This window comes from Clupea harengus, chromosome 9, assembly GCF_900700415.2.
Source record: "Clupea harengus chromosome 9, Ch_v2.0.2, whole genome shotgun sequence".
Taxonomy (NCBI): Eukaryota; Metazoa; Chordata; class Actinopteri; order Clupeiformes; family Clupeidae; genus Clupea; species Clupea harengus.
Window position 1 is genome coordinate 22,278,547 of NC_045160.1, and position 25,981 is coordinate 22,304,527.

A 25,981-nucleotide genomic window follows, 5' to 3' on the forward strand; every position below is an offset into this window, starting at 1 on the left:
AGAACGCAGCCAAAATTAATTCTAGAACATCCTGAAACTCGCATTCGTGCAAACAGTCGGGTCACACAAGGAGAGACAGAACATGCTTCTCTCAGGGACAATCCTGTGTGGTAGCTGACGCTGTGCCAGCTCAGGGCCCAGAACCGTGTCCACTGGACATCCCCCCTCACAGAACCTCCTGCTGAAGTCCTAGAAAAAAAGGTCCTCTGGCATTTTCCCATAAAGGAACATTTAATAGTTCTTTTAGAAGCAGTACAAGTGGGTTCTAAGCAGAACTAGGGAGGCTGTAGGTGTAGTTCATTCGAGAGAGTGTTGTTCATTCTAGGTAGGAACCTTCTAGTATTTTTTTTGGGAGGGAGGAAAAGGGAAAGTGAGAAGTGTTAAGGGAGTTCGTTCACCTCGCTCCTAATCCGCTGCTGTCCCCATAAGTCTTATAGGCCTGTGGCTTCATCTCCCTCTTTAACTTCTTTCTGTCACCTCTGGCAGCTTAGCAGTGCAGCTCTCTCTCTCTCTCTTTTACTCTTTCTCTCTTTCACTCTCTCTCTCTCTCTCTCTCTCTCTCGCTCTCTCTTGGGGCCGAGGCCAGGCACGTTCCCAATCTCACTTATCTCATCTGCTCAGGCTTTCGGGCACCGTAGCCAAAACTCAGCTTGACCCTGCCAGGGGCCCTTGTGGTGCCGAGAAAGGGTGTGGCAGGATTGATCGCAAAAGTACACTTTAATCCATGTTAATTTGCCCCCTTGTCATTCAACACCCTTTGATTTCTGGCAACAGTCCCTAGTTAGCCAATGAATGTCTCTGAATCTCCCACCAGACCACAGAACTTCTGCAGACATTATAGGGTTAAACTTTCCAAGGACCCTGAATCTTCTCAGGGTCTCAACACAGTGTTCTGAGTGTTTTGTGAAAGAGAGAGGGGGGAAATGGTTCAAAGGGTTCAAGTTCATCGGTAACCTTCTTGAATTTGATTCATCTCTGTGAAGTGTGTTTGTCTCCTCCTGCTTCCTCCCATGTCTGAGTGGCCTCCTCTCCTGTCTCTTGTCTCCTGCCCCGCAGCGGTCTGGACAGCTCCTCGTGTTTCCAAGTGCTCTCACTGATGAAGGCTCTGGCCCAGGGAGGACGCACTGTTATCTGCACCATTCACCAGCCCAGTGCCAAGCTGTTCGAGCTCTTCGACAAGGTGACCCACTGATTGCACACAGGAGTTTTTCATATCACCCTGCACAGGGTGTCGTTAGGGATAGAGGCTCTCGATGCCATTTAGTGTTCATCATTGGTAGTACTCAGAGACGTTAGGCTACCAGCTTGTTCAGTATTGGGCTGGTTGGCATTTATTTTGGTGATTCATTCATTAGAATTAATTCATTAGAATTCAGAATTCATTAGAAATGGGATAGTAGTATCATTTTCAACTCATTTGTCAATTCGCTAGTGTCACAACTGCATCCATTTTGTGTATGTGGAAGCAGTCAGGCACCACTGAAAGGAACACTTTTCTGGACACCATTCTAATTGTAACTCTTATGATTTATTTAGATTTTTTTGTGGGCACTCATTAGAAATGGCATAGTAGAGTCATTCTCAACTGCCATTTCCCTAGTGTTACCGCTGCATCCATTTTGTGTATGTGTAAGAAGTCAGACCCCACTGAGAGGATGTCTCTCTGGACACCGTTCTAATTGCAACTCTTGTGTCCTCCAGCTGTATGTTCTGAGCCAGGGCCAGTGCATCTACAGGGGAAAGGTGTCCAGCCTCGTCCCCTACCTTAGGGAACTGGGCCTCAACTGCCCAACATACCATAACCCAGCGGACTTCGGTGAGCAAATACTCCTCTATGTAACATTTAGACATATTATCCACAGTTTTTCATACATACATTCCGTTTGAAGGCACACTTATCTGACATGACTTACAGTATTGTTTTCATCAATATATGTGCCCTTTTTGGCTCCCTGCAGTCTTCTATACACTTGGACTGGTTTCTAGCTCTCTGATTATGATAACTTCTTCTATAACTCTTCGATTCGGTTCAGTGTGTGCAAAGTGAAGAGAGATGGAGGATCTTAACGGCACTTGTAGGGAGGCCCAAGATCAGGACGGAGGCTTTTTCTTTAAAGATCCCCCACCCCTCACTCTGGCCCTCTCTCCCTGTGACTCAGTGATGGAGGTGGCCTCTGGCGAGTATGGAGACCAGACTGCCAGACTGGTGAAGGCCGTTCAGGAGAAGAAGTGTGAGAAGGACTACAACACAGAGATAAACGGACCTCTCAACCCTTTCCTGTGGCACAGGTCTTCAGACGAGGTATGTGCCTCAATGAATCACTCTTTAACAACCCCCCTGGAAAAAGAGGAAGAGGAGGTACACTTTATTGTATAATTTCACACATGAAAATGATGTCAAGCTTTTAAGAGCACAATGAGAGCACAATGATTAACATATTTATATGATTAACATATTTATATTGTCACTTTATTGCAGTTGTATCAAAGTTTGGCCTTGGAATGCATTGTATTTTTCCTTGTAAATTGCATCTGTTGCAAGCACAGGCAAAAAGACATGATTTATAAGGTGCCCGCTGCCATGGGCACAATTATCAGTCAAATAAAAAAAATGTAATTGCTAATGTAAGCTTCGGTTCTGTGTAAGTGATGTAGTGTAATGAGGACATCATTCTCCTGCAGGACTCGTCCTCTTCCGAGGGCTGTCACAGTTTCTCCGCCAGCTGCATGACGCAGTTCTGCATCCTCTTCAAGAGAACATTCATCAGCATCATGCGGGATTCGGTAAGTTACACTGCCACCTAAAGGACAAAAACGGTATTGCAATAACACCAAACGCCCTCTCAAGCAGGAACCTCTCAAAAGTTATGCAATGAAAAACAGGAACAGATGATGTCACTCACCAGCAGTTAAGTAAGGTTTCTGGGCATATTTAGGAGATGAAACACAACCACTTCTCACTGTAAGCCAGAACAACAGAATGCTAATCTGAAAAATGCAATGAAAGCGAACATCTACTCTAACATGTCTAATTCCATCCCTCTGTCGTTCTTCCTTCCTTCCTGTTCCTCGTGACCAGGTGCTGACGCACTTGAGAATCATATCTCACGTTGGCATTGGCATCCTGATTGGGCTCCTCTACCTGGGGATCGGCAACGAGGCCAAGAAGGTCCTCAGCAACTCGGGGTTTCTCTTCTTCTCCATGCTCTTCCTCATGTTCGCTGCCCTCATGCCCACAGTGCTGACCTGTGAGTGGACGGCTTTCTCACCCAAAGAGAGCACCAACACTGTTTATACGCACAAGCACACACACACACACACACACACACACACACACACCGCTTTCTCACCCAAAGAGAGGACCAACACTGTTTATACGCACACACACACACACACACACACACACACCACTTTCTCACCCAAAGAGAGCCCCAGCACTGTTTATAGATCATAGAATCATCACCATGACAAAATTCAATTAAAATTTGAATTAATAGATCCTAAAGTCATAGATTGTAAATTGTACATTGTAAATCTTTTTTTTGTTGTCATGTTTTCTAGTTCCTTTGGAGATGGGAGTATTTCTAAGGGAACATCTGAACTATTGGTACAGCTTAAAAGCGTACTTTTTGGCGAAGACCATGGCAGACGTTCCTTTTCAGGTAAAGGCATCTTCGGAGCTCTTACTGCCTTTTGGATAAATGTTCATTAGTATTTTGAGAAATGTATAATGTAATTGCCAGAGCTGCAGCAGTGGAGCCATTAAATATATTGTGGTAGGTCAAGAGGGATTTGTGCTGCAGGTCAAAATGCCATTGTCCTGATTAAAACAAAACCCACATTGTCATTATGTAACACCACTTTGGAATATTTCTGACAGTTTTTCATTCCAAAAATAATAATTTCTAACATGTTTATTTTGTGTCATGTGAACTATAAAAAATGAAACACAATGAGACATGACTTGGAATGGAACTCAATCAATACATTATTTTGAATGGCAACAAAAGCAACAAAATGGTTCTTTAACATCCTAATACACATTTTAGTAAAGTGTGTTTCACATTAAGTTCATATTAATTCAAATAGATCCAGTGTAAAATATACACATTTGCTGGTGTATTATGTACCTAGCAAAAACGAACGCAGTCTATTACAACAACAGATCCCCCTTCATGATTGTTTTGATGTTCAGTCTACGTGGAAACAGTTTAAGAGAGGTGGTGATTCAACTGCATGATCATTTTGGAGGATGTAGTTTGTGGTGCTGCTAAACTGTATTAAACACACATAGCCTAGCTTCACTGATTGAAATGGAGTTGTGAAAATAATAGAAACACTTCGTCAGTAAAACATAATACAATTCAACAGCACCACAAACTGCAGCCTCCAAAATGAACACACAGTTGAATCAACAGCTCTCTCAATTAGTTTAAACAAATACTGAATATTATAACCTTAATGAAGCTAAGATGTATTGCAGGACTGGTGTATTAGACTGCCTTAGTTTTAGCTCAGTGTTCCCAATAAACTGGCTACTGGGTGTATTTTATTTTTGGAAGAAAGGCAAGAAAAAATGTATTATTCGCTGACAAATTGACAACTTCCTCGCTTCGTGGAAATGTGAGTGTAATATATATTTTCTCTCACAGTCGAACACTTCCAAGTTCATTTCTCATGTCTTCCGTTAAGGTTGTATTCCCGGTGGCATACTGCTCCATCGTGTACTGGATGACCTCTCAGCCCCCAGACGCCGTCCGCTTCATCCTCTTCCTGTCTCTGGGGACGCTGACCTCTCTGGTGGCCCAGTCTCTGGGCCTCCTCATAGGTGCCGCGTCCACATCTTTACAAGTGAGTGTTTGGCATCAAAGCCCTTTCAGTTTGCCGATATGATCCTCTGCCTGAAACCTATTAGCTTTCCATTCATCACTAATGATAGCGTCCGCTCAGATGTAATATCAGTCAGACGTTGACTCAGCAAGAACTGAAACTGCATGAGTTTTAATGAGGTGCTGTGCTTGGAAGCTGATACTAAATCAATACAAACGCTGTTGTTGTTGTTGTTGTTGTTGTTGTCTTATGTGCAATGATGATGATTCAAATGGCTGATTCTGGTATTTGTGTTGAATAAATGTTTTCTCCTTCCTAGGTGGCTACGTTTGTTGGGCCTGTTACAGCGATTCCAGTGTTGCTGTTTTCTGGTTTCTTTGTCAGTTTTGACACGATACCCAAATACCTCCAGTGGATGTCATACATTTCCTATGTCAGGTGAGTCTCGTAGTCACCCAGTTGGGTGTTTGTTTGGCATTTGATGCTCACAAGATTTGTATGCTTAATAAGGTACTGAACATGCAGCCAAGCAGAATAAGTGGGTCTTTTGATATAAAACAAAGTTTGGTGGAGTCCATTTGAAAGTAATTCCATTGAAAGTTCAGCTTTGAGATTAGGGCATACAGAAATTAGGGCATACTGTTTCTTAAAGACAAGGAACTTGATAAAATGATAAATATACAGAAACAGCTTTACTGAAATCGTTCTGTCTCTCCTGCAGGTATGGTTTTGAGGGGGTCATCTTGTCCATCTATGGCCTGGATCGAGAGGACCTCCACTGCGACGAGGGCGAGACGTGTCACTTTCAGAAATCAGCGGCCATTTTAAAGGAGCTGGATGTAGAGGACGCCAGACTCTACCTGGACTTCATCGTGCTGGGCATCTTCTTCGTGACCCTCCGCCTCACCGCCTACTTCGTCCTGCGCTACAAGATCAACTCCGAGAGATAGAGAGGGCAGGACTGTGGAGTGGAGCTGGAAGCATGTGGACACAAGCGGATACGTTTTGGATGAGATGACAAAAAAACTCTGGGAGGCCACCCTTCCTTTGACGTAGCACAATTTAAAACCACACACGCACACACACAGGCACACAAACACACCACACACACACACACACACACACACACACACACACTGCATATATATGAGACTGACTTTTTGGGCAACAGCACACAGAGACCCCGGGGGCTTTCGTGCACACAGTCTGCTTTAGTGTTGGACAGGAGGGAAGGGAGGTCTGAAGCACATTTGATGTTGACGGGCTCAGCTGGGCATGGCGGTCTCGGCCTCCACAGAGCCTGTTATGAATGTGACATAAACTTGAAATGTGAATCCTCCATGTATCGTCCAGTGGAGGACTATGCACTTTTCACTGCCCTCCCCCCCCACCCCCTCCAAAAAAAAGGGAACACCCTCAATGTGCATGGGGTTTGTACGTAAATATAGGCTCTTCTCTTTGTCTTGGATGCTAGATAAGGCATTAGCTATGAACTCCGTCCCTTTTATATGAATTGATGACGTAAGTGACAATGTGCTCAGATAGCATGATGGGACCACTGTAAGGGAAGAGCTGGACTCTTCTTGGTCAGATAAACAGCACTTTTAGGCAAAATCTAGGTAGTTACAACCCCCAGACTACACACTGCTTGTGGTGGCACAAAAGAGTTGTCTGGAAACCAAATCAGCAGTGACCAATCAAAATGACATTTGCTTGAGAGTATACGGCTTGGTTCTTTCTAGTTTGGTTCATAGCACAAAGCTGACCAAAAGGCAATAGCACCTAACTCACAGGGAAACAGAGAGTTAGTGAATGTATGAACAATTATCTCTGTTGACTTGCTGCAGCCTGATGACAAAAAGCCACTTCTTCACTCAACCTTTTGAAAGTTCAAAAATACGTAAGAATGCAATTTGTATGCATTGTTTCCTAAAAGCTTAAACTGCACATTAGTCAAGGAGGTGTGACACATTGTCTTGAATAAAGATTTTGGAGTGATTTGACCCAAGTGGCATGGTGCATCTTTACACATATAATTGGTCTAAGAATTGAATTCCCCTTCTTTATTTACCGTCGGTTTCCTGGTGAAATTGCATGGCAGCTTTGTTTTTGTTTACTTTAGTTCAAGTAGAATTCAGGCTGGCCAGACTTGTAAACCTCAAGAGTATTCGGAAATACCAAATGGGGAAACAAAAACTTACACAAAATGAACCACTAATCAAAACATCCATGGAAACGGCATTACTGAACAAAAAATTGTAAGTAAGCCAATTGTGTGTCGTCAACCTTTTGGTCAACCAATCAGCTTAAAATCTGCTTATTTCTACAGTGGTTTACAACTGTGGTCAGGAAATATTTTCTTTTGTATGTCTTTTATTTCACTGTTCCACACTGCCTTTTATCCCCTGTGATAAGCATTCAACAAACACAGACAGAAAGACTGTGAACCCATGGATTTTGACATATACAAACTTCATAAGTTCAACCCAACAATGTCCATTACATTGATTTTGCATTTTTATTTGTCTAAATTTGATATGAGCTGCGTATGAGTCTTCAAACCAATGACTGATCTCAAGCTGACAGGGAATATCACAGTGAAGGGGTTGATAGTAAAGTTAAAACATTAAGAGTGAAAATATACTGCGGATTTGTCTTTTCATTAGTTTTTCTTCATCTTTTCAGTGCATAATAAAGTATGGCCAGTGTCATTCGCTGTGATGGGACACGCTAATGGCTTTAAAGTATAATTAGGTATTTGCATAAACTACTCCAAGGGATCAAATGGAATTCCATGTAAACTTAAGATATACACCATTAAGCAAGCATCAATGCAAATGTCTAGTGTGCTTATGATAAATATGACTCTTTTTTTATTATTAATTGTGTGTAATATGTTACGATTTTACATAAGACTATCTCCTACCCATGTAGGTCCCCAGAACCTTACTGTGAACATATTGCGATGTTTATTTAATTTAAGCTGTAACTTCAGTGTTATGAAGCTGTTATGAGTACTCCTTTGGTATATATATTTTACTGTGGACCTTCATGTGAAATCAAGAGTTTATGCCATGTACAGTAATTCTATGTGTAAAAGCACCCTTGGGTTGATGGGCTCAAATCAAAACTCGCAAAGGAGTATTTTAGGATATGGGGCATTATTTTTGTATTTGTTTTTTTCTTCCAGTTTCCCTTTCTTTAAAAATGGCTCAACAACAAAAGAAAAAAACATTGTATCTGTCAAGGATGGTGTATTTTATTATTATTTTGTTTTCCGGTGTTCAAATATGGGATTCATATAGATTCTGAACATTTGATGTAAGTTAAACCTGTGATGTTATTTCTTGGTAGATGAATTAATAAATATATGATATTTTCCAAACTGTTGTGTTAATGCAGTTACTAACTTAATTATTGATTGTTGTTATTACTGATTGCCAAGTTGGCTCAACAACAACAACAACAGCAGCAGCAGCGACAACAACAACAACAACAACAACAATCATAATAATACGTTAATGATCCCTTCAAAAAATGGTCCATTATCAGACATACCCTTTATTTTTATTTATTTTTTACTAACCTTTTATGGCAATCACGCGCAATGTGGATCCTCAATTTGGATCCTCAATTAACTAGAAACAATCTCAACTACCTAAAACAAAGCAACTAGTCTTAGATAGCTTTTACACTTGTCAGATATGATCTAATAATGGAACTGACTATCATGAATACTGCTCTTACTCCATTATCTATTAATACCTGAAATGGACAGTACGAAATTATGGACAATTTGAGCCTTTCTAAAAAGGTAAGTGTGTAAGAACTACGTTTCCCAAAATGCAGCCCGCTTTCTACATACATCAAAGCGACGAAACAGTATCCAGCCCCGATTATCCTGCGAGTGAAGCAAAACAGCTACTTTGCTGTATTTTTCGGCCCCGACAATTGATGTGTTGTGGGTTACTGCATCTAATCGGATAAGGGAAGTGTGTATTTTGCTTGGTTAACGAAACAGAGGAAGTTGTACACTGGCTAGTCAGCTAACTGTACTGTGTAATCTGACTTCGCCAGCCAGCGACTGTTATGTTTACCAAGCATGTCGCTAGCAAGCAGGCAGCGTTCGAGTGTGTGCGTGATCAGTCACCTCATTTCGTAGCTGACTTGTGATGGTTGAAAAAGTGCGGGATGTGTCTGTTGTCACTGTGCACATTACCAGAAAGTCGTCGGCTGTATTGTAGGGAGTTTGCAAACTGTACATTGTAATCGAACTTTGGAGAGGGCTTTACAAGAACCCCGTAAAGAAAGGCAGCGGTGCAGTCAAGGTCCGATGACTTTACTACTGCATACAGTTAACGGGGAAGCTTATCACGTTATTTCACTCGCCGACAACTACTACAGCTACTGACCCACTTGGCAAGTGGGATTGAATGGCTTAGCCAGTTAACTGAAGTTACGGTACATCTGCCTTTTGTTTTTGTGATAACAGATGTGCAAACCATCAAGCTATCGTTAACTGTGGAACTGCGGAAGTGTTATATATCGTTTTTATTTTCTTTCTGGAAATTCTACCACCATGGGAGATAAGGGCGACATGAATGCTAACCAAAATTGCCATGCTACTGGAGACCCCCAGTTGGACAAGGCCATTTACCAGTGGATTACTTGGGATAGGGTGAGTTGTTACAGTGCCATTGCAGGAGACCAGACCCTCTCCCCATTAATAGTAAAGTAAAGTGTACTGGTTAGGTGTTGTAATTGTATTTATTCAATTCATTATTGGGAACACATGGGTTGCAAGACAAGGTAATAGCCTACTTCCCAATAGCATTGCCTCATTCATCGAACTATTCGAACATATTTATTGAAAAGCCTAGATACGTCAGCTTCATCAGTACAAATGTAGCATGAACATGCTTTCAATGCCCTGCAGATTATGATCTCTTAATCTCCCCCTCCAAGTCACCTATAATCTCTAGGCAACTGTGGCACACAAAGCGAGCCTCAAATCCACTTATCCATTGTCACAGTGAGGATGCAGTCATCCTCATCTGTGTGGTCCTGTTTCTTATTACATCTAATATATATTTTATGAGCTTTTCAGGTAAACCTGTCAGCCAAGTAATTAACAAAACAAAACAAAACACTCATATCAGAAAAGCATTGGCACTGACCGGAGAGATTTGCCCCCTTCACTGGTTGAGTTCAACAGGATCTGTCATGTTTTACAGTCCACTGCACAGCACACTGCATAATTTCACTATTCTATATCTGTGCTCCTGTTAGTAGTGCAGTAGATAAGATGCCAGATGTCTTGTGCAAGCGGTTGTAAGATGAGTACGCCTTGAATATCATTTCATCTTGAAAGCCTTGTGCAATTTATTAGGAAGACCGTCCGTAAAAAAAATTCTCAGATAAGTAATGTCACCTTACTTGGCAGCAACATTGACTTTAATGGATAAATGCGGTTTGACACTCACCCAATGTGGCAGTTACGCTATCAGTGTTAAAGGTGTTACTCAAGTCTTTTAGCTCAGAGGTACACAGTAGCCTAGGCCAGGTGGAAATGTTCCAAGAGGCTCTGAGGGCTATGAGTCCTTTGAAATTCCTGAAAATATGCTACAGGCTATTCATAATTCTTCCCCTTATTTGCGTTATATGTTCAGCATTTTTCTCATTCTCTTATTTTCTGATCTGTTGGTATGTTGTAGTCAGTCATTGAATTATCCCAGATCTATAATTAATGGTCTCCCCAAAATGACATAAAATATTAGAATTTCTGAGTCTGACTGTGTAGCAACACTCGTGCAGCATGTTGGTTACCAAGCAACACAGAAATAAATAGGAACGTGTTTGAATTGGTTTGGTTTTAATCCAAACTCCAAACCTACAGGGGACTTCTGCGTGTCACCAAAACAGCACTGCTTCCAGTCACAGTGGCTGTGAGCGTCTGCTAGTGTGAGCGTCTGCTAGTGTGAGGGGAGACTAAAAGGCCAGTGATCTGGCTGACCTCCCTCATCTTAAATATCAGATTTGCTCACTAGAAGTGAAGCAGCAGTGGCTCAGTGCTCAGCGCGGCTCACCAGCTTGTGACGTATTCCAGTTGTGGTAGTGACAAGACCTCCCAGACTTCACAAGTCACAAGTCTTTTATTGTCAGATGCACAGTATGACACAGGGTCAGACTGGACACTGAAATTCTTAGGACAAGGCACCGCACAACAACCTACCATAACATAACATAACATAGTATAACATAACATAACATACACTCTGTACAAGTACTCTGAACATAATTTACAACTAACTTGCCCTCCACTGTTAGAGAGGGAAAAAAAGAAAATTCTTAGTTAGCTCCTAACCGCACACTTTCTATCACAGAAAGTCCACTGCTCTTTGGGTGTGGGGAGATACGTCCACCTGTGATGTGTGGCGAGTGCTTTGGGTATGGAGTAAAGCATGATATACTTGTAAACACACAAGCATGTGTTGATCCTAAAACTGTCACCATCGTAGAAGGTATTTCCACATTGTAACAGCCATACCTTGAACCCTCTCAGTTTGGGTTTATGAGGAGTTTGTTCCGCTTTATATCCCAGCATGCATTTCTGCGCGCTCCACCACACCCCTTTCAGGAAGTGGACACTTGTGCGATGTATACATGACATAGATGTCATGAGGGTGGAGGTTCAAGAAACCTGCTGCTGGAATGGGATTAAAATCGGCCACATGGCCTTGCCCATTTAGTGGAGTGGGAGGGGTGGTAGAGAATGGAAATGTCCATGTTTTGAGTGACATGTGTCGGACATTCATAATTTGGGATAGGCACGAGAAACCAAATGTTAGGATTAGTCTTTAATCCAGCAGGGCAACAAAAGATTACTTTTATTACACAGGCCAAACATTCTTCATATTTTTCAGTGTTAGGCCAGAGGTTGTAGCTTTCAGTGTTGAGAAATTCAGTCAGGGTAATTTATAATTTATGGTTAGTTCTGTTTTTGTTCTGCTATTGCTTCATTATCTTGGCTGTTTATATTGTTTGTTCTGGTGAAGACATAGCCATTATGAAAGCCATAACAATACGAAACAAAACAATAATATTAGTCAAGGCCACAGTCCAGTGCTACTGTTAGCAACCTGTTTGTTCCCAGGGTTCCATAACAAGCCTGTACGTGCCTCCAGGAATTAGTTTTGGAAAAAGAAGAGAGAAGGTATTTTTGTTATTTTATTTATTTCGCTTTTGTCTCCTGTCCTAACGCAGAACCCCCTGACGCGGGCCCAGATTGAGGCACTGGCTCGGGAGAGGAACACGGTGGAGCTGAGGAAGAGGCTCTGCTCCAGGATGGCGTTCGGGACGGCGGGCCTGAGGGCGGCCATGGGGGCAGGCTTCTCCCGCATCAATGACCTCACCATCATCCAGTCCACACAGGTGACCTGTGACACACACACCCACACACACTCAGACACTCTCTTTCTCTCTCTGTTTCTTGATCTCTCTTTGGTGCTCTATCTCTCTCTCTCTCTCTCTCTATATATATATACACTGTGTATATATATATATATATATATATATATACATATATATATATCTCTCTCACATACACTTGCACTCTCTGTCTTGCTCCCTCTCTGTCACACACACATTGTCACATACACAGCACACACACACACACACACACACACTGACACTCTTTCTCTCCCTCCCTCCCTCTCTGTCTTACACACATTGTCACACACACACACACACACTCACACACCCATATATATTTCTTATGTAAAGTAGTATTTATTTTTACACCAGGTTTTTTATTGCTCTTAGCTTGACTGTTCTCTCCCTTGTACGTCGCTTTGGACAAAAGCGTCTGCTAAATGACTAAATGTAAATGTAAATATATACACACAAATTCAGTTTTATTTAAATAACCCATAACAATAAAGTTATCTCTCTGCGCTGTACAGAGCCCAGGGCCTGAACCCCCTTCAGATCAAGCACAAGCACAAATGACAAAGCTAAACTGATGGTTAAAAAAACGGCAACATCAAGTCAGACTGTCTATTCACTGTTGATCCATTTCTAGTCCAAATAACGACTTATCTTCCTTAACCATAACAAAAACACTGTTCTCTCAAGACCATATGCCAAAACTGACACCATCTATGACTGTTCATGTCTGACTGGAGACACTTACTGCCATTGTTCCAGATAAACTTCTTGTCCTTTTTGTAATACACATTCTTATTATATGGCAACGACAGTACGAGCGTTCTGATTGGCTAAGGCTTAGTCATGCCAGCCGCGTATTGCTCTCCTCACCGGTCAATACGGATCCGTATTGCCCTCTGACGACATTTTCAAAATGAGCGAAAGCGATCAGTCTGAGTTTTACCATCCAGACGAAGATGAAAACATCTACAGCCGGGAGGAAATTCAGAACAAGCAAAGCTTTGTTTATATGCCGGGAAATATCAAAGCCTCAGTTTGATATTTCCCGGCATGACCTCACTCTCGGTTAGTGAGTATGTCCACAATACAACCTGGCTCTTACTATTAAATCTTTATGCCAATCATATTATGATTTAAAGGTTACAGACTAAAGAGAGCATATCCTGTTCTTCAGGGCTTTAGGATTAGAAAAGTTACTATTCATTCTGTGTGAGGTTAAGCCTTATGAGATGTATAGGCTTTAGAAAACCAGGGCCAGAGAATGTCAGGACTTTCTGGTTACTCTAGGCTATAATTTGCTACAGATTAAACCCAATAATGCCACATATTGTAGTTTGGACCTACCGCATAGTTTCTTAAAGCCTCTTTAAGTCTTGTGCAGTTAGAGCAGGATGACTGTCGGCTTTGGTCACTGTTTCCATGCATGAGTAATGGGGAGGGGACAGTGCTGTTTAAATGAGCTGACGTGTTCCAGGGTAAGAAAAACCCTCAAGAATTATTATTCATAGGTTGATAAACCTAAACCATCGAGATATATTCACACTCACACTCACACTCACACTCACACTCTCTCTCTCGCTCTGTCACACACACACTCTCACACACACACACACACACACACACACTCTCTCTTTCTCACACACACACACACACTCTTTCTCTCACTGTCTTACACTCTTTCTCTCACTGCCTTGCACACATACACATGCACACACGCATACACACACACACACACACACACACACACACACTCACACACACTCTTTCTCTCGCTCTCTCTCTGTCTCACACACACTCTCTCTTTCTCAAACACACACACACACTCTTTCTCTCTCTGTCTTACACACACACACACACATACACACTCACACACACACACACTCTTTCTCTCTGTCTTACATACATACATACACACACACACACACACACAGATTGAGAGACCTTTAGAGAGAGGTTGTTATGGCTAACATGTGTTTTACTGTTTCCTGCTGCAGGGCCTGTACAAGTACCTTGCCAAGTTTCTCCCTGACTTTGGGAGCAGAGGGCTTGTGATTGGCTATGACACGCGAGCCCAGGAGACCAGTGGCTGCACCAGTGAACGGTACCCCCCCCCCCCCCTTTCTCACCCACCCCACCTCAACCCCTGCCCCCTCACAGCTGACGGCCTGTACTGTACACTGCTCTACTCTTCCCCCAGTGGATTCTCAGCTTAGAGTCTTACCCTTTAACCTTTTAAATCGCTCCGCCAACCTACAGTAGACGAGGAGAGAATAAAATGCTCACTGCAGTGTGTGCAGTCCATGAAGTCGTGTCAGCTAGTGCTGGGGTAGTCATGCTTCATATCAGTGTGTGCAGTCCATGAAGTCAGGTCAGCTAGTGCTGGGGTGCAGTGTGTGCAGTCCATGAAGTCATGTCAGCTAGTGCTGGGGTAGTCATGCTTCATATCAGTGGCATGTCTTATTCTGGGCTACGTGTGGATTTACAGTAGGATCATCTTTGTCATTGTGGGTGGGTAAAGTTGGTGGTGCAGCTAGCTGTGTCAAGTTCGCCTGCACGGTGCGCCACACTGGAAATAGGATCTCCGTGCGGGTGCGGGTGCTGGTGTGTGATGTCATGGCATGCCTGGCGTAGCGCCGGCTCATTGCAGCGTGTGCCACTGCCCAGTCGTGCATAGGTGTGCAGCGGAGCAAAATGCCCCCGCGAACGCGACATCGCTCGCATGGCTCGCATTCCTGTGCCGAGTTCAAACGGGCTGAGTTTGGGCATTGGTGGCATTCTTCCCATAACTGCCGGAGAATTTCCAAAAACTGACTCGGCAGAAAGAGTGTAACAGGGATGTGTTTGGGGCACCGCCAGCCTCGTGTTGCCCGGCACATGTGGACGTTTAACTTGTATGCTACATGACAATAACATTAACTGATGACGCAGAGGAATGGATGCATGGATGATGGATTGAATGAGAAAGTGAATAAGTAACATATTGAATGAATGAATGAATGCATGAATGAATTAATTAATGGATGGATGAATGAATCAATGATTAATTCCGTTAAACTCATGGAATCACAGACTTCAGGTCCCCTTTAATCTAACTATAAATGTGCATGAAAAAGCAGGATATATTTCTTTGTGTATTTTATTTTGTTCCCCCTTTGTTTTGTTCTCAGGCTTGCAAGGTTGACTGCAGCTGTTATGCTTTGTAAAGATATTCCCGTTTATCTCTTTTCTACATATGTGCCTACCCCCTTTGTGGTAAGCGGCCAGATTTAGCACCACAATGTTATGCAACTGCACATTTACCCTCATTAAATACCCTCATTAATTACTCTCATTAAATACCCTCATTAATTAATGAAATGATGGGCTGAATGGCTCCCTTTTAGATCTTGTCAACATTCTCACAGTAACCTAAACCAAACATAAGGTGTCTACTTAAGCTGGCTAGTGGCAGGGCTTGATAACTGTAAGGATGTTGGAGGACCTGCTTGCTTGCTTGCTTGTTTAAAAGGTTTCCAGTGGGTGGTGGGTGACTCGTGGTGTTTTGTTTTGCAGCCCTATGCTGTGAAGAAGCTGGGTGCTGCAGCAGGGGTCATGGTCACGGCCTCCCACAACCGTAAAGAAGATAATGGATTCAAGGTACAGTAACCCTTTTGTTCAGAATTAGACCCTTCATTTCACACTCCGCAGCATAAAACTCATGACCCTGTTTAGAGCCTGTGCTTCCTGTCCTGCAGGGGTCATGACCCTTTTAAGAGCCTGTGCTTCCTGTCCTGCAGGGGTCATGACTCCTTTTAAAAGCCTGTGCTTCCTGTCCTGCAGGGGTCATGACCCCTTTTAAGAGCCTGTGCTTCCTGTCCTGGAGGAGTCATGACCCTTTTAAACGCCTGTGCTTCCTGTCCTGCAGGGGTCATGACCCTTTTAAACGCCTGTGCTTCCTGTCCTGCAGGGGTCATGACCCTTTTAAACGCCTGTGCTTCCTGTCCTGCAGGTGTACTGGCACAACGGGGCCCAGATCTCCTCTCCCCACGACAGGGAGATCCTGCGCTGCATCGAGGAGAGCACGGAGCCCTGGCCCGAGTCCTGGAGCGAAGGCCTGGCCGACAGCAGCACCCTGAGGAGCGACCCCCTGGACACCATCACACGCCTCTACATGGAGGAGCTCACTTCCGTCTGCTTCCACAGGTCAGCTGGGGGCTGCATACAGCATGCTCAAACATTTATATATATATATATTATTGTATGATGATTTTATATATTTATATATTAATGATGACTATATATATATATATATTAGTGCTGTCAAACGATTAAAATATTTAATCGCGATTAATCGCATTTATGTCATAGTTAACTCAAAATTAATCGCGAAATTTTATCTATTCTAAATAACCCTTCGTTTATTTATTTTTTTCCATCATTTTATTTTTATTTTAATGCCCTTATCAACATGGAAAAGTGTATTGGCTTGCTTTATGCAAATGTTTTATTTTATTGAAAACCAACATTGCCAAACAGGGCGGTACAAAATAAAATTATAAAGTGCACATTTCAGGTAAACAAGGACTCAGCCTATAGTGCAGTTAAACCATGGCTTAATATTTTCTTTTTTTTCAAGTTTGCTGGGAACATAGCAGTCAGGCCTCTTATTTCAGAAACAATGAACTGTAACAGTTAGGTTACCAATAAAAGGTAAGCCTACTACTTCTTTGCTTTCAGCCAGCTGCCTGTTGACATTTTCAGACAACAGTGAAGCTCGCTTCTTTTGCACAACACAACTTTTAAAAGTAAACTTTCCATTCAGAAGCTTTTTATCATCCATTTCGCCGTATCGCGCTCACCATTCACTTAAACCGTAACGTTAGCCTACTACACAGTTTGCGAGGCCAAAAAGAAAAGAAAAAACGCGTTAATCTTGCAATAAAAAAATGAACGCCGTTAAAATGGGTTTGCGTTAACGCCGTTAATAACGCGTTAGACTGACAGCACTAATATATATATATACAGTGGGGAAAATAAGTATTTGACCCCCTGCCGATTTCGCAAGTTTGGCCACTTGCAAAGAAATGTGTGACATCCAGAAAACTGCATTTTATAACAGTTCTGAATTGATATGCATTTGTCGCGGAAAATAAGTATTTGAACCCCTAGCAAAACATGACTTAGTACTTGGTGGAATAACCCTGGTTGGCAAGCACAGACGTCAGACGTTTATTGTAGTTGGTCACCAGGTTTACACACATCTCAGGAGGGATTTTGGTCCACTCCTCTTTGCAGATCCACTCCAAATCCTTAAGGTTGCGTTTTCAATGGGAGGGAATGAGGGAATGAGGTTCAAGCCCAATATTCCACGGTACATGGCCCCATCCATAGTCCCCTCGATGCGGTGGAGTCGTCCTGTACCCTTGGCAGAGAAACAGCCCCAAAGCATAATGTTTCCACCTCCATGCTTGACGGTGGGGATAGTGTGCTTGGGGTCATATTCAGCATTCTTCCCCCTCCAAACGCGGCAAGTCGAGTTGATGCCAAAGAGCTTGATTTTGGTCTCATCTGACCACATCCTGTCTCCCAATCCTCCTTAGAATCATTCAAGTGTTCATTGGCAAACTTCAGACGGCCAAGTACATGTGCTTCCTTGAGCAGGGGTACCTTGCGAGTGCTGCAGTATCTCAAACCATTACGGCGTAGTGTGTTGCCAATGGTTTTCTTGGTGACTGTGGTCCCAGCTGCCTTGAGATCATTCACAAGCTCCCCCTGTGTAGTTCTGGGGTTAATTCTGCACCTTTCGGATGATCACCGATACCGCACGAGGGGATATCTTGCATGGAGCCCCAGACCTAGAGCGATTGACAGTTGTTTGGTGTTGCTTCCATTTGCGAATAATCGCACCAATAGTTGTCTGCTTCTCACCAAGCTGCTTGTCGATGGTTTTGTAGCCATTCCAGCCTTGTGCAGGTCTACAATCTTATCTCTGACGTCCTTGGACAACTCTTTGGTCTTGCCCATGGTGGTGAGGTTGAAGGTGTGAAGTATGATTCTTTGGACAAGTTTCTTTTATACACGTCACCAGTTGAGATCAGGTGTACCTTGTTAGGCCTAATGAGGACTAATCTGTGTGCTTCTTGGGCACATAACCGGTCATTGGGAGCCAGAATTCTTGCTGTTTGCTTGGGGGTTCAAATACTTATTTTCTGCATCAAATACAAATAAAGTCATAAATGTTATAAAATGCAGTTTTCTGGATTTGTTTGTTGATATTCTATTTCTTACTGTTAAAATACACCTAACATTACAATTATAGATCACACATTTCTTTGCAAGTGGCCAAACTTGCGAAATCGGCAGGGGTTCAAATACTTATTTTCCCCACTGTATATATGCTCAAACATTTATATAATAATGTCTACAGGATTTGTGTAGCATATTAGTGACAGTGACATAGTGGCAATGAAGTCAGAGAAAGCGAATGATTTCGTTTGGAACTGGTTGGAACGTTAGTTCATTAGTGCATATTTAGCGTAAATCTGTCATTCCAGTGTGAACCATGTGTATATCTCCTAACAGGCACATGGTAAATATGCTCTCTGTATCACCCTCCCCTCTCAGAGAGCTGAACAGCCAGTCCCCTCTGAGGTTTGTGCATTCCTCCTTCCACGGCGTGGGGCACAACTACGTCCAGAAGGCGTTCCAGGCCTGTGGCTTCCCCCCGCCCATCCCGGTGCCCGAGCAGAAGGATCCCGACCCAAACTTCTCCACTGTCAGCTGCCCCAACCCAGAGGAGGGCGCTTCAGTCCTGGTGAGACAATGCACGCGAGCGCATACACATATACTCACTCACGCACGCACACACTCACGCACACACTCACTCACTCACTCACGCACACACACTATGCGACATGTATTGAAGCACTACGTAGCCATACATGATTTCTTGCCCAGTTCTTTATGGGTTTTGGGTTTGTCAGACACAAATGTTGCACATAGTTGTTTGGACAACCTGGGGACACCTGGCTGCTTCATGACCTCTGGAGTCTGACAGCTATATCTCTCTGAGCAGATAAACTTGACATAATGAAGTGATGAAGTCCATTACAGATTTGCGTTCAAGTGATCTGATGGTCTGCATTACCAAGGTCATGATGAAGATAAGGAATGCTAAACTGCAATTATCATAATTTATGTGGCTGTAAGTAGTCTCCACACTGGGTCAATTTGGAGAAAAGATAATTTAGGTCACCAGAACAGAAGTGATCAGATAACGTGTGTGTGTGTGTCTTTTATGATGTCTCAGGAACTTTCACTCCGTCTGGCTGAGAGAGAAGGGGCCAGGGTTGTCTTGGCAACTGATCCTGATGCTGACCGCTTGGCTGTTGCGGAGCACTGTGACAAGTACGTGACGTCTAGCCCAGCGTCAGCAGCATGTAGACCTCTTACAGTCTTAGTCTTACTGCACCAGATGCCACATGCCAGTCTTGGGAATACAATTTATGATGAACGCCCCATCAGCATCTTCCTCCAAACAGCTGGGGAGATTGGTTGAATGCTCAGTCATTGTCATCAACATTGTAGATAAGAAGCTAAAAAGAACATTTGAAAAATATTGACGTCTAACTTAATCAGCGTCCTGTGTTGTTCAAAAATGGCCTTAAGACTTTAAACCATCTGCTCTAACAGAATGTTGATGTTGGGGGGGGGGGGGCACTGTGACGCGAGCCAATAAGCCCCCCATTTACGGGCTACAATGCCCGCGGGGACACAGGTTCGATTCCGACCTGCTATCGTTTCCTGATCCTCTCCCCACCTCTTCACTTCTCCTCACTTCCTGTCCAAATAAAGGCTAAAAAGCCCATAAATAAAAAATCTGTCGCCTTTATGAGGCGACTGTGGCTAGCTTCAGTAAAGCTGTCCAGAGTTGTGGATTCGTGTGTTCCATTTAGAAATGGTGCGAAGATGAAGGTGGGGCAGGAGAAACTGGGAGTTCATGGTTCTTGTGTTTTAGTCTGATGTACTTTGATGATGATGATGATGATGATGATGTTGATGGGGTTGTTGTTTTTGCTGTGTATAGGTTTGGGTGGAAGGTGTTCACAGGGAACGAGCTCGCCGCCCTGCTGGGCTGGTGGATGCTGTACAACTGGAAGGAGACACACCCCGACCCCTCTGACACGGAGAAGGTGTACATGCTGGCCACCACCGTTTCCTCCAAAATCCTCAAGGCCTTCGCACAGATGGAGGGCTTCCACTTTGAGGTCAGTGCACCCTGTGTTTGCTAATTATGAGGGCAGATGTAAGGTTGATGTGTGTGTAGCCGTGTATCTGTGTGTGTGACGTGTATCTGTGTGTGTGACGTGTATCTGTGTGTGTGACATGTCCTCCCCCCATCCCCCAGGAGACGCTACCTGGCTTCAAATGGATCGGAAACAAAATTCACGAGCTGGCAAAAACAGGAAATGAGGTCATCTTTTCCTTTGAGGAGTCTATTGGTAAATAGAATTTTGGTTTATTTTTACATGAGCACAGAGTATGCACACATTTTAGAATTCCAGATGCAAGATACATATTTAGTCTACAATCTCCAAGGCCTCTTAGCCTTAAACGGGATTATTTTGTGGTTTATGGTGAATTTAAGGCAGATAGTAATGTCTAATGTCATGATGCCCTTAATAAGTTAATAAATGTAAAATCACAAAACATTGTGGTCAGCACAGGCCAGCTCTGGGACCAAACCTGCCAGCCTGGGCGTCATGGGTTTGTTTTGACTCCAGTTGTTTAATAGTATTTTCACTATCATCTTGTGCATTTATGACAAGTCCGCATGCACTGGTTTTGTGTAGGGGCATCATCAGGAAAAAATGGGCTCAACAATACGCACACAGTGCACAATATAGACTGTAAAAGATCCATGCAGTTCGACAGGCCTCGTTGACTTACCAGTGATCCGTGGACTAAATCAATGTTTTCCACTGGTCCTTACGTGGTGTGTCTGGTTGGTTCCAGGGTTCCTATGTGGTAACATGGTTCCTGATAAGGACGGGGTGAGCGCGGCTGTGGTAGTGGCTGAAATGGCCACCTACCTCGACACCAAGAACCTGACCCTGAACAAGCAACTGCAGAATGTTTATGAAACGTGAGTCGGGTGACTGGACAGTTAGCATGTGCCCAAAATATAGTTGGAGAACAGGTTAAGTGAATATATTAACAGTGTGTGTACCCTATAGGAAGTCATGATCCTGGTGTTGTTAGCACCATACCTCATAAAATGCAGTTTTAACAGTTCATTGTGTTCTGGGTAGGTTTTATATCAATATTTTGGGGGGGATTTGCAGTAATGTAATATTTTTATTAAATGTTTTCTTTCAGCTATGGCTACCACATTTCCAAAACCTCCTACGTCATCTGCAACCATCCACCCACAGTCAAGAAAATCTTCACCCGCCTTCGAAACTTCGAGGGTGACAACGTGTACCCAAAGTCCTGTGGGGGATACAACATCATGAGCATCAGAGATGTGACCACGGGGTATGACAGCAGCCAATCTGACCAAAAATGTGTAAGTGTCTCACGTCAAGGTGGAATTGGACTGGTTCTGTAGGTTTAGCTTTAAAACAAATGTCACTATATGTATACTTTATGATTTTACAGTTTCACACTTTGTGTACGCGTGCATTCACATTTGATCAGTTGGCAGACGCTTTTATTGAAAGCAACTTACAAGTGAGGTACAATGCTAGCACATAGCCAGTCAAGGAAAACACACGGAAACCGAAGTGCATTTCAGTTTCATTTGATTTAAGAGTCAGAAAGGCAAGACAAGTGATAGGATTTTTAAGAAATAAATTGAAGTGCATAACATGTATATTAGTAATACTGTTCATAATGCACTTAACCTCGTACAGACAAAAGGGTGAGTGTTAACTGAGGACTTCCTGTTTCTTTTACACACAGGTGCTTCCCGTGACCAAGAACAGTCAGATGGTCACCTTCACGTTCCAGAATGGCATCGTGGCCACTCTGAGGACCAGCGGCACGGAGCCCAAGATCAAGTTCTACACAGAGTTCTGTGCGCCGCCCGGAAAGAGGTCAGTGCCCGGGGCGTCTGCCACTCGTGCCAAGCTCCCACGAGGGAGGGCGCTGAGAATCGGCAGCCTACTAACGCGAACGCTCTGCTGATATAGGGGGCGCTGGGTATGTGTAGTGAAGGGAAATAAAGAATGGCAGCATAGCTATTCTGTTTCATTTTCTCTTTTTCTTCCTGTTTCCTCTTTTGCTTCCTCTTTTTCTTCCTTCCTTTTTCTTTTTTTTACTTTCTCTACCGTTGCTGTCAATGGCTAGATTTGAATACGTCTGCCCGACCCCACCCCCCAAACCCCGACGTTTATTAAAAAATGTATATAAATCTTTGATCACAAAAGAAGGATAGCAACTTAGTAAATAGTTAATAGTAAACAGTCCTTCAGTTTGGTTTTCAACATACCTTTAGTACGAAACTTTCTATTCTGCTACTACTGAAAAACAAACTTTTATTTAAGCTATAGGAAACGTGTTGAGGGAAAACCCCTCATTTGCAATGGTGTTGAAGTCACAGGCAAAAGAGCACCACAGTTATGCAAAACCAATAATAACAAGAGAGCATGTTTAAGTGCCTCACCTGAGAGTATGTTTAGAGTGAGCAGCCCACTCGCACCCACATGGGGGATTCAATTCAATTCAATTAAATTTGATTTATATAGTGCCATAACAATACAATTGTCTCAAGGCGCTTTACAGAGCCCAGAGCCTGGACCCCCTTAGTGCAAGCACAATGGCAACAGGGGCAAGGAAAAACTCCCTGTTAGTCAGGAAGGAACCTTAAGCAGAACCACGGCACGGTGTTGACTGTGTGCGATGAAGTGAGGAGTAGTAACATACAAGGGATCGCAGAAAGGGAAATAAAAGAATGACTTTACACACTATTTTGTGTACTCTATCCCTGAATATAAACAGTTACGATGTGTAATTATAGTTGTAAGTTATATTTATATTAATTATATTATTTAATATTAAAAGTTTTTCTTTTCTTTTTGCAGTGACATTATGAATCTGGAAGACGAGTTGAAGAAAGTAACATCTGCTCTCGTGGAGGAGTTTCTTGAACCAGACAAGAATAATCTAATTCGACGACACGTCTAGTGGCCCAGCTCTCCCTGGGTCCTCCACCCATCAGTTAGTCCCGGAGCATTGTCTGTGACATCTGTGGACACCCTTTGAATGTATCTCACTGTGAAAACGTGCATTTCACTTTATGAACTCCAAGTGGTCGACAGCTCTTTTTTTTTGTGGACATCTGTTTAGTCCATTCTGCTGCTAAATTGGCGTTTAAGATACCTGTGCGTAAGTGTCCCTCGCCATTCGAAGCATGTGCTGTACTTAGCCACAGTATACTCAGTTATCTGTAATCTGTAATCTGTATACAGTAATCTGTACACAGTTCTTAAGCCTTGTACCTTGTACCGAGACATCGTTTTCTCACGTGTCTGTTCTTGTACTATATGTTTAATGCATTAAGGTATTTAGTATGTCTAGTTAATCCGATTGCTCGAACAATCCATGCGCTTACTCCAGTTTCTGTCCTGTGGCTGGCGTTCTAGCTTGTTGCAGCAGCGTGTACAAATGGCTGTTTGTATGTCAGCATGCGTGGTCATAAATAGCACTTACTGTCCCATGTGGCCTACTATATGTGTGCTGTGCTGTACTGTGTGGACGTACTCTGTGTAGCGTTGCACTTAGATACACCAGGGGGGGGGGATGTTCGGCCCCCAGCCTACCCTCCCCAATCATGCGTTGTTATGTATGTATGTATGTATGTATGGATCCATAAGTGACAATCAGGGGGCTCGCGGTTGGTCGGAGTAGACCGTCAGAACCATTGAGCCCACAGGGTCAGAGCCGTGGAGGGTGGATGAAACATAATGCTGGCTTTTTGAGTTAGTGGTGGGTATTGTTCTAGTGCATTCCGGTGTCAACCAGGTTTTGCCAGTATGGCATGTACAAAACAATATCCAGTTAATTTTGATATTGAATGGATTCACACAGTGGTGTGTGAGTCTAAAAACGAATGAAATGAACGAAATGAATGTGCCAGTGAGCACTGGGTATTGAACACATGCTCACCGATTTCAGGATGAAATACGAAATAAGTTCCATTGATTAGTTTACCTATTTCAGTTCAAATACAACACCGAAAACAAGTCTGCTGCATTAACACATACGTGTGCTTGTCATAATAGCAGGTTTAGTCAGTTACCTTGCTATGTGCAGTGGCCACGTGATTCGTAACCTTATATGTTCGTCCTGTTTGTCTCCATAGAGACTTCGCTATAATCCATTTCAATGGTCGATGAAGATCCTGTGGTCTGAGAAGTTTTTTTGGCATTTTATTTGCATTGTTTAGGCTTTTTCCACAGTACTGTGCTGTCAGATGTGTTTTTGGTTGAAAGCAGTGTGTTGTTGTAGTAGTAGTAGTAGTAGTTGGGTTATCTCCAGTGCTTAAGAGCACCACCTGCTGTTCTTGTAGCTGTTGTATAATGCTGAATTTATATTTAAGTTAGTTGTTTTTTACTGTGACATGTATCTCATGATATTCCATAAACAGGATGTTTTGTTTTTGTTCTTTTCCAATGGAAGCTGATGTAACCACCAAAAATACTTAAATGTTAATAATGACAGACCGTGAGTTCAAATTTGATGTAATTTGATCGTTAGCCTGCAATGAAAAAGCCAAAAATTATCAAATAGGCTGTGTAAAGAATTCCAGTGTAACTGGTAACATTTAGATACCTAGAAGAGCATATTTATATAAATATATATTTTCAATTATATTTTTGGGAAAATAAGAATGCAAATAATTGTGGAAGGATGGAAATTCATTGTTGTTGAATTTTTGTTTTCAGTTTGCAAGTGGAATATTTATTTTCTGTATTTACAGTAAAATATTCAATGCCAAATTGCTATATATTGTGTTACATCTCTCTTATTTATTTACTTCTGTATTATTATTTTTTTAGTAAAGTAATGATATTCCAGCCAAAGCACTTGTGGTGTTTTATCAACATAACACGGAACTGAAGATCAAAGTATTTGGTCCTAACTGTTCTTAGCACAGCTGATGGGTACACCCCCTCTGCTGCTACTGAAGCCTACACTCAATCATTTTGTAGACTAGTAGACTTATGTGCAAGGCTTATTCTTGTTGACATATGACTGCAAAAGTTTTGTGCCAAGATCTATATAAAAGTATTAGGTCTTAGAGTTAAAAAAAAAAAAAACAGTATATAAAGCTTTCATTTGGTTCAGTCAAGCATGCAATGTTATGCTATGTAATATCTGTGTTAAAAATAATATTTTATATATATATTTGTTTATAGGTTCCATAATTCTTTTGTAGTGAAACCATTGTTTGTACTTTATAATCTTTTCCGGTCATCTGCAACGTCATTTAGAGCAACCGCAACTACTTTTTCAACATAGGGCTGTTGGATTGCTCTGAACACTTTAATGCCCCAACTCCGTTGCACATTAGGGTAACGTGCACCAAATGGCTTATCTTGTTATCATAACTGAAGGCAGATGATTCACACCTATAGACTATTGTGGGTGTCCTGCCAGATGTGCTATCCTCATGAATTAAAATAGAAAGGCAGTGGGGCGCGGGGGGTAAAAGTGATGGAAT

General features: G+C 42.6%; 2 protein-coding genes across 3 annotated transcripts in view; both read left to right on the top strand.

Annotated features, from left to right (window-relative positions):
* Positions 1–8,215, top strand: part of abcg1 (ATP-binding cassette, sub-family G (WHITE), member 1) — a 24,096-nt gene extending 15,881 nt beyond the window's left edge. Inside the window, exons 7-15 of one of the 2 annotated variants that reach the window (XR_004164320.2) lie at positions 1,057–1,180; positions 1,702–1,816; positions 2,160–2,302; positions 2,683–2,784; positions 3,080–3,248; positions 3,562–3,662; positions 4,693–4,851; positions 5,150–5,326; positions 5,401–5,481. Coding sequence is in view for 1 of the 2 variants with exons in the window: in XM_012838416.3 (XP_012693870.2) it covers positions 1,057–1,180; positions 1,702–1,816; positions 2,160–2,302; positions 2,683–2,784; positions 3,080–3,248; positions 3,562–3,662; positions 4,693–4,851; positions 5,150–5,268; positions 5,552–5,780 (1,261 nt within the window). In the remaining variant the exon portion in view is untranslated. Of the gene's footprint in view, positions 1–1,056; positions 1,181–1,701; positions 1,817–2,159; positions 2,303–2,682; positions 2,785–3,079; positions 3,249–3,561; positions 3,663–4,692; positions 4,852–5,149; positions 5,327–5,400; positions 5,482–5,551 lie in introns of those variants that run through there. The other variant, XM_012838416.3, reaches the window with a different exon arrangement.
* A 114-nt stretch (positions 8,216–8,329) lies between these two features.
* On the top strand, positions 8,330–25,334 carry pgm2l1 (phosphoglucomutase 2-like 1). Its single transcript, XM_031573859.2, has 14 exons — positions 8,330–9,508; positions 12,094–12,261; positions 14,271–14,377; positions 15,444–15,528; positions 15,829–15,912; positions 16,265–16,458; positions 18,880–19,069; positions 19,565–19,662; positions 20,342–20,522; positions 20,663–20,756; positions 21,271–21,400; positions 21,634–21,823; positions 22,219–22,352; positions 23,340–25,334. Exons 1-14 carry the CDS (start codon positions 9,410–9,412, stop codon positions 23,440–23,442), a joined length of 1,857 nt encoding a protein of 618 aa, XP_031429719.1. The 5' UTR covers positions 8,330–9,409; the 3' UTR covers positions 23,443–25,334.
* Positions 25,335–25,981: the final 647 nt, after the last annotated feature.

Coding starts and splice junctions, on each gene's coding strand:
- pgm2l1 (XM_031573859.2), top strand. CDS start 9,410: ATGGGAGATAAGGGCGACATGAATGCTAACCAAAATTGCCATGCTACT. Junction 12,262..14,270: donor CCATCATCCAGTCCACACAG/GTGACCTGTGAC, acceptor TTCCTGCTGCAG/GGCCTGTACAAGTACCTTGC. Junction 20,757..21,270: donor TTCCTTTGAGGAGTCTATTG/GTAAATAGAATT, acceptor GGTTGGTTCCAG/GGTTCCTATGTGGTAACATG.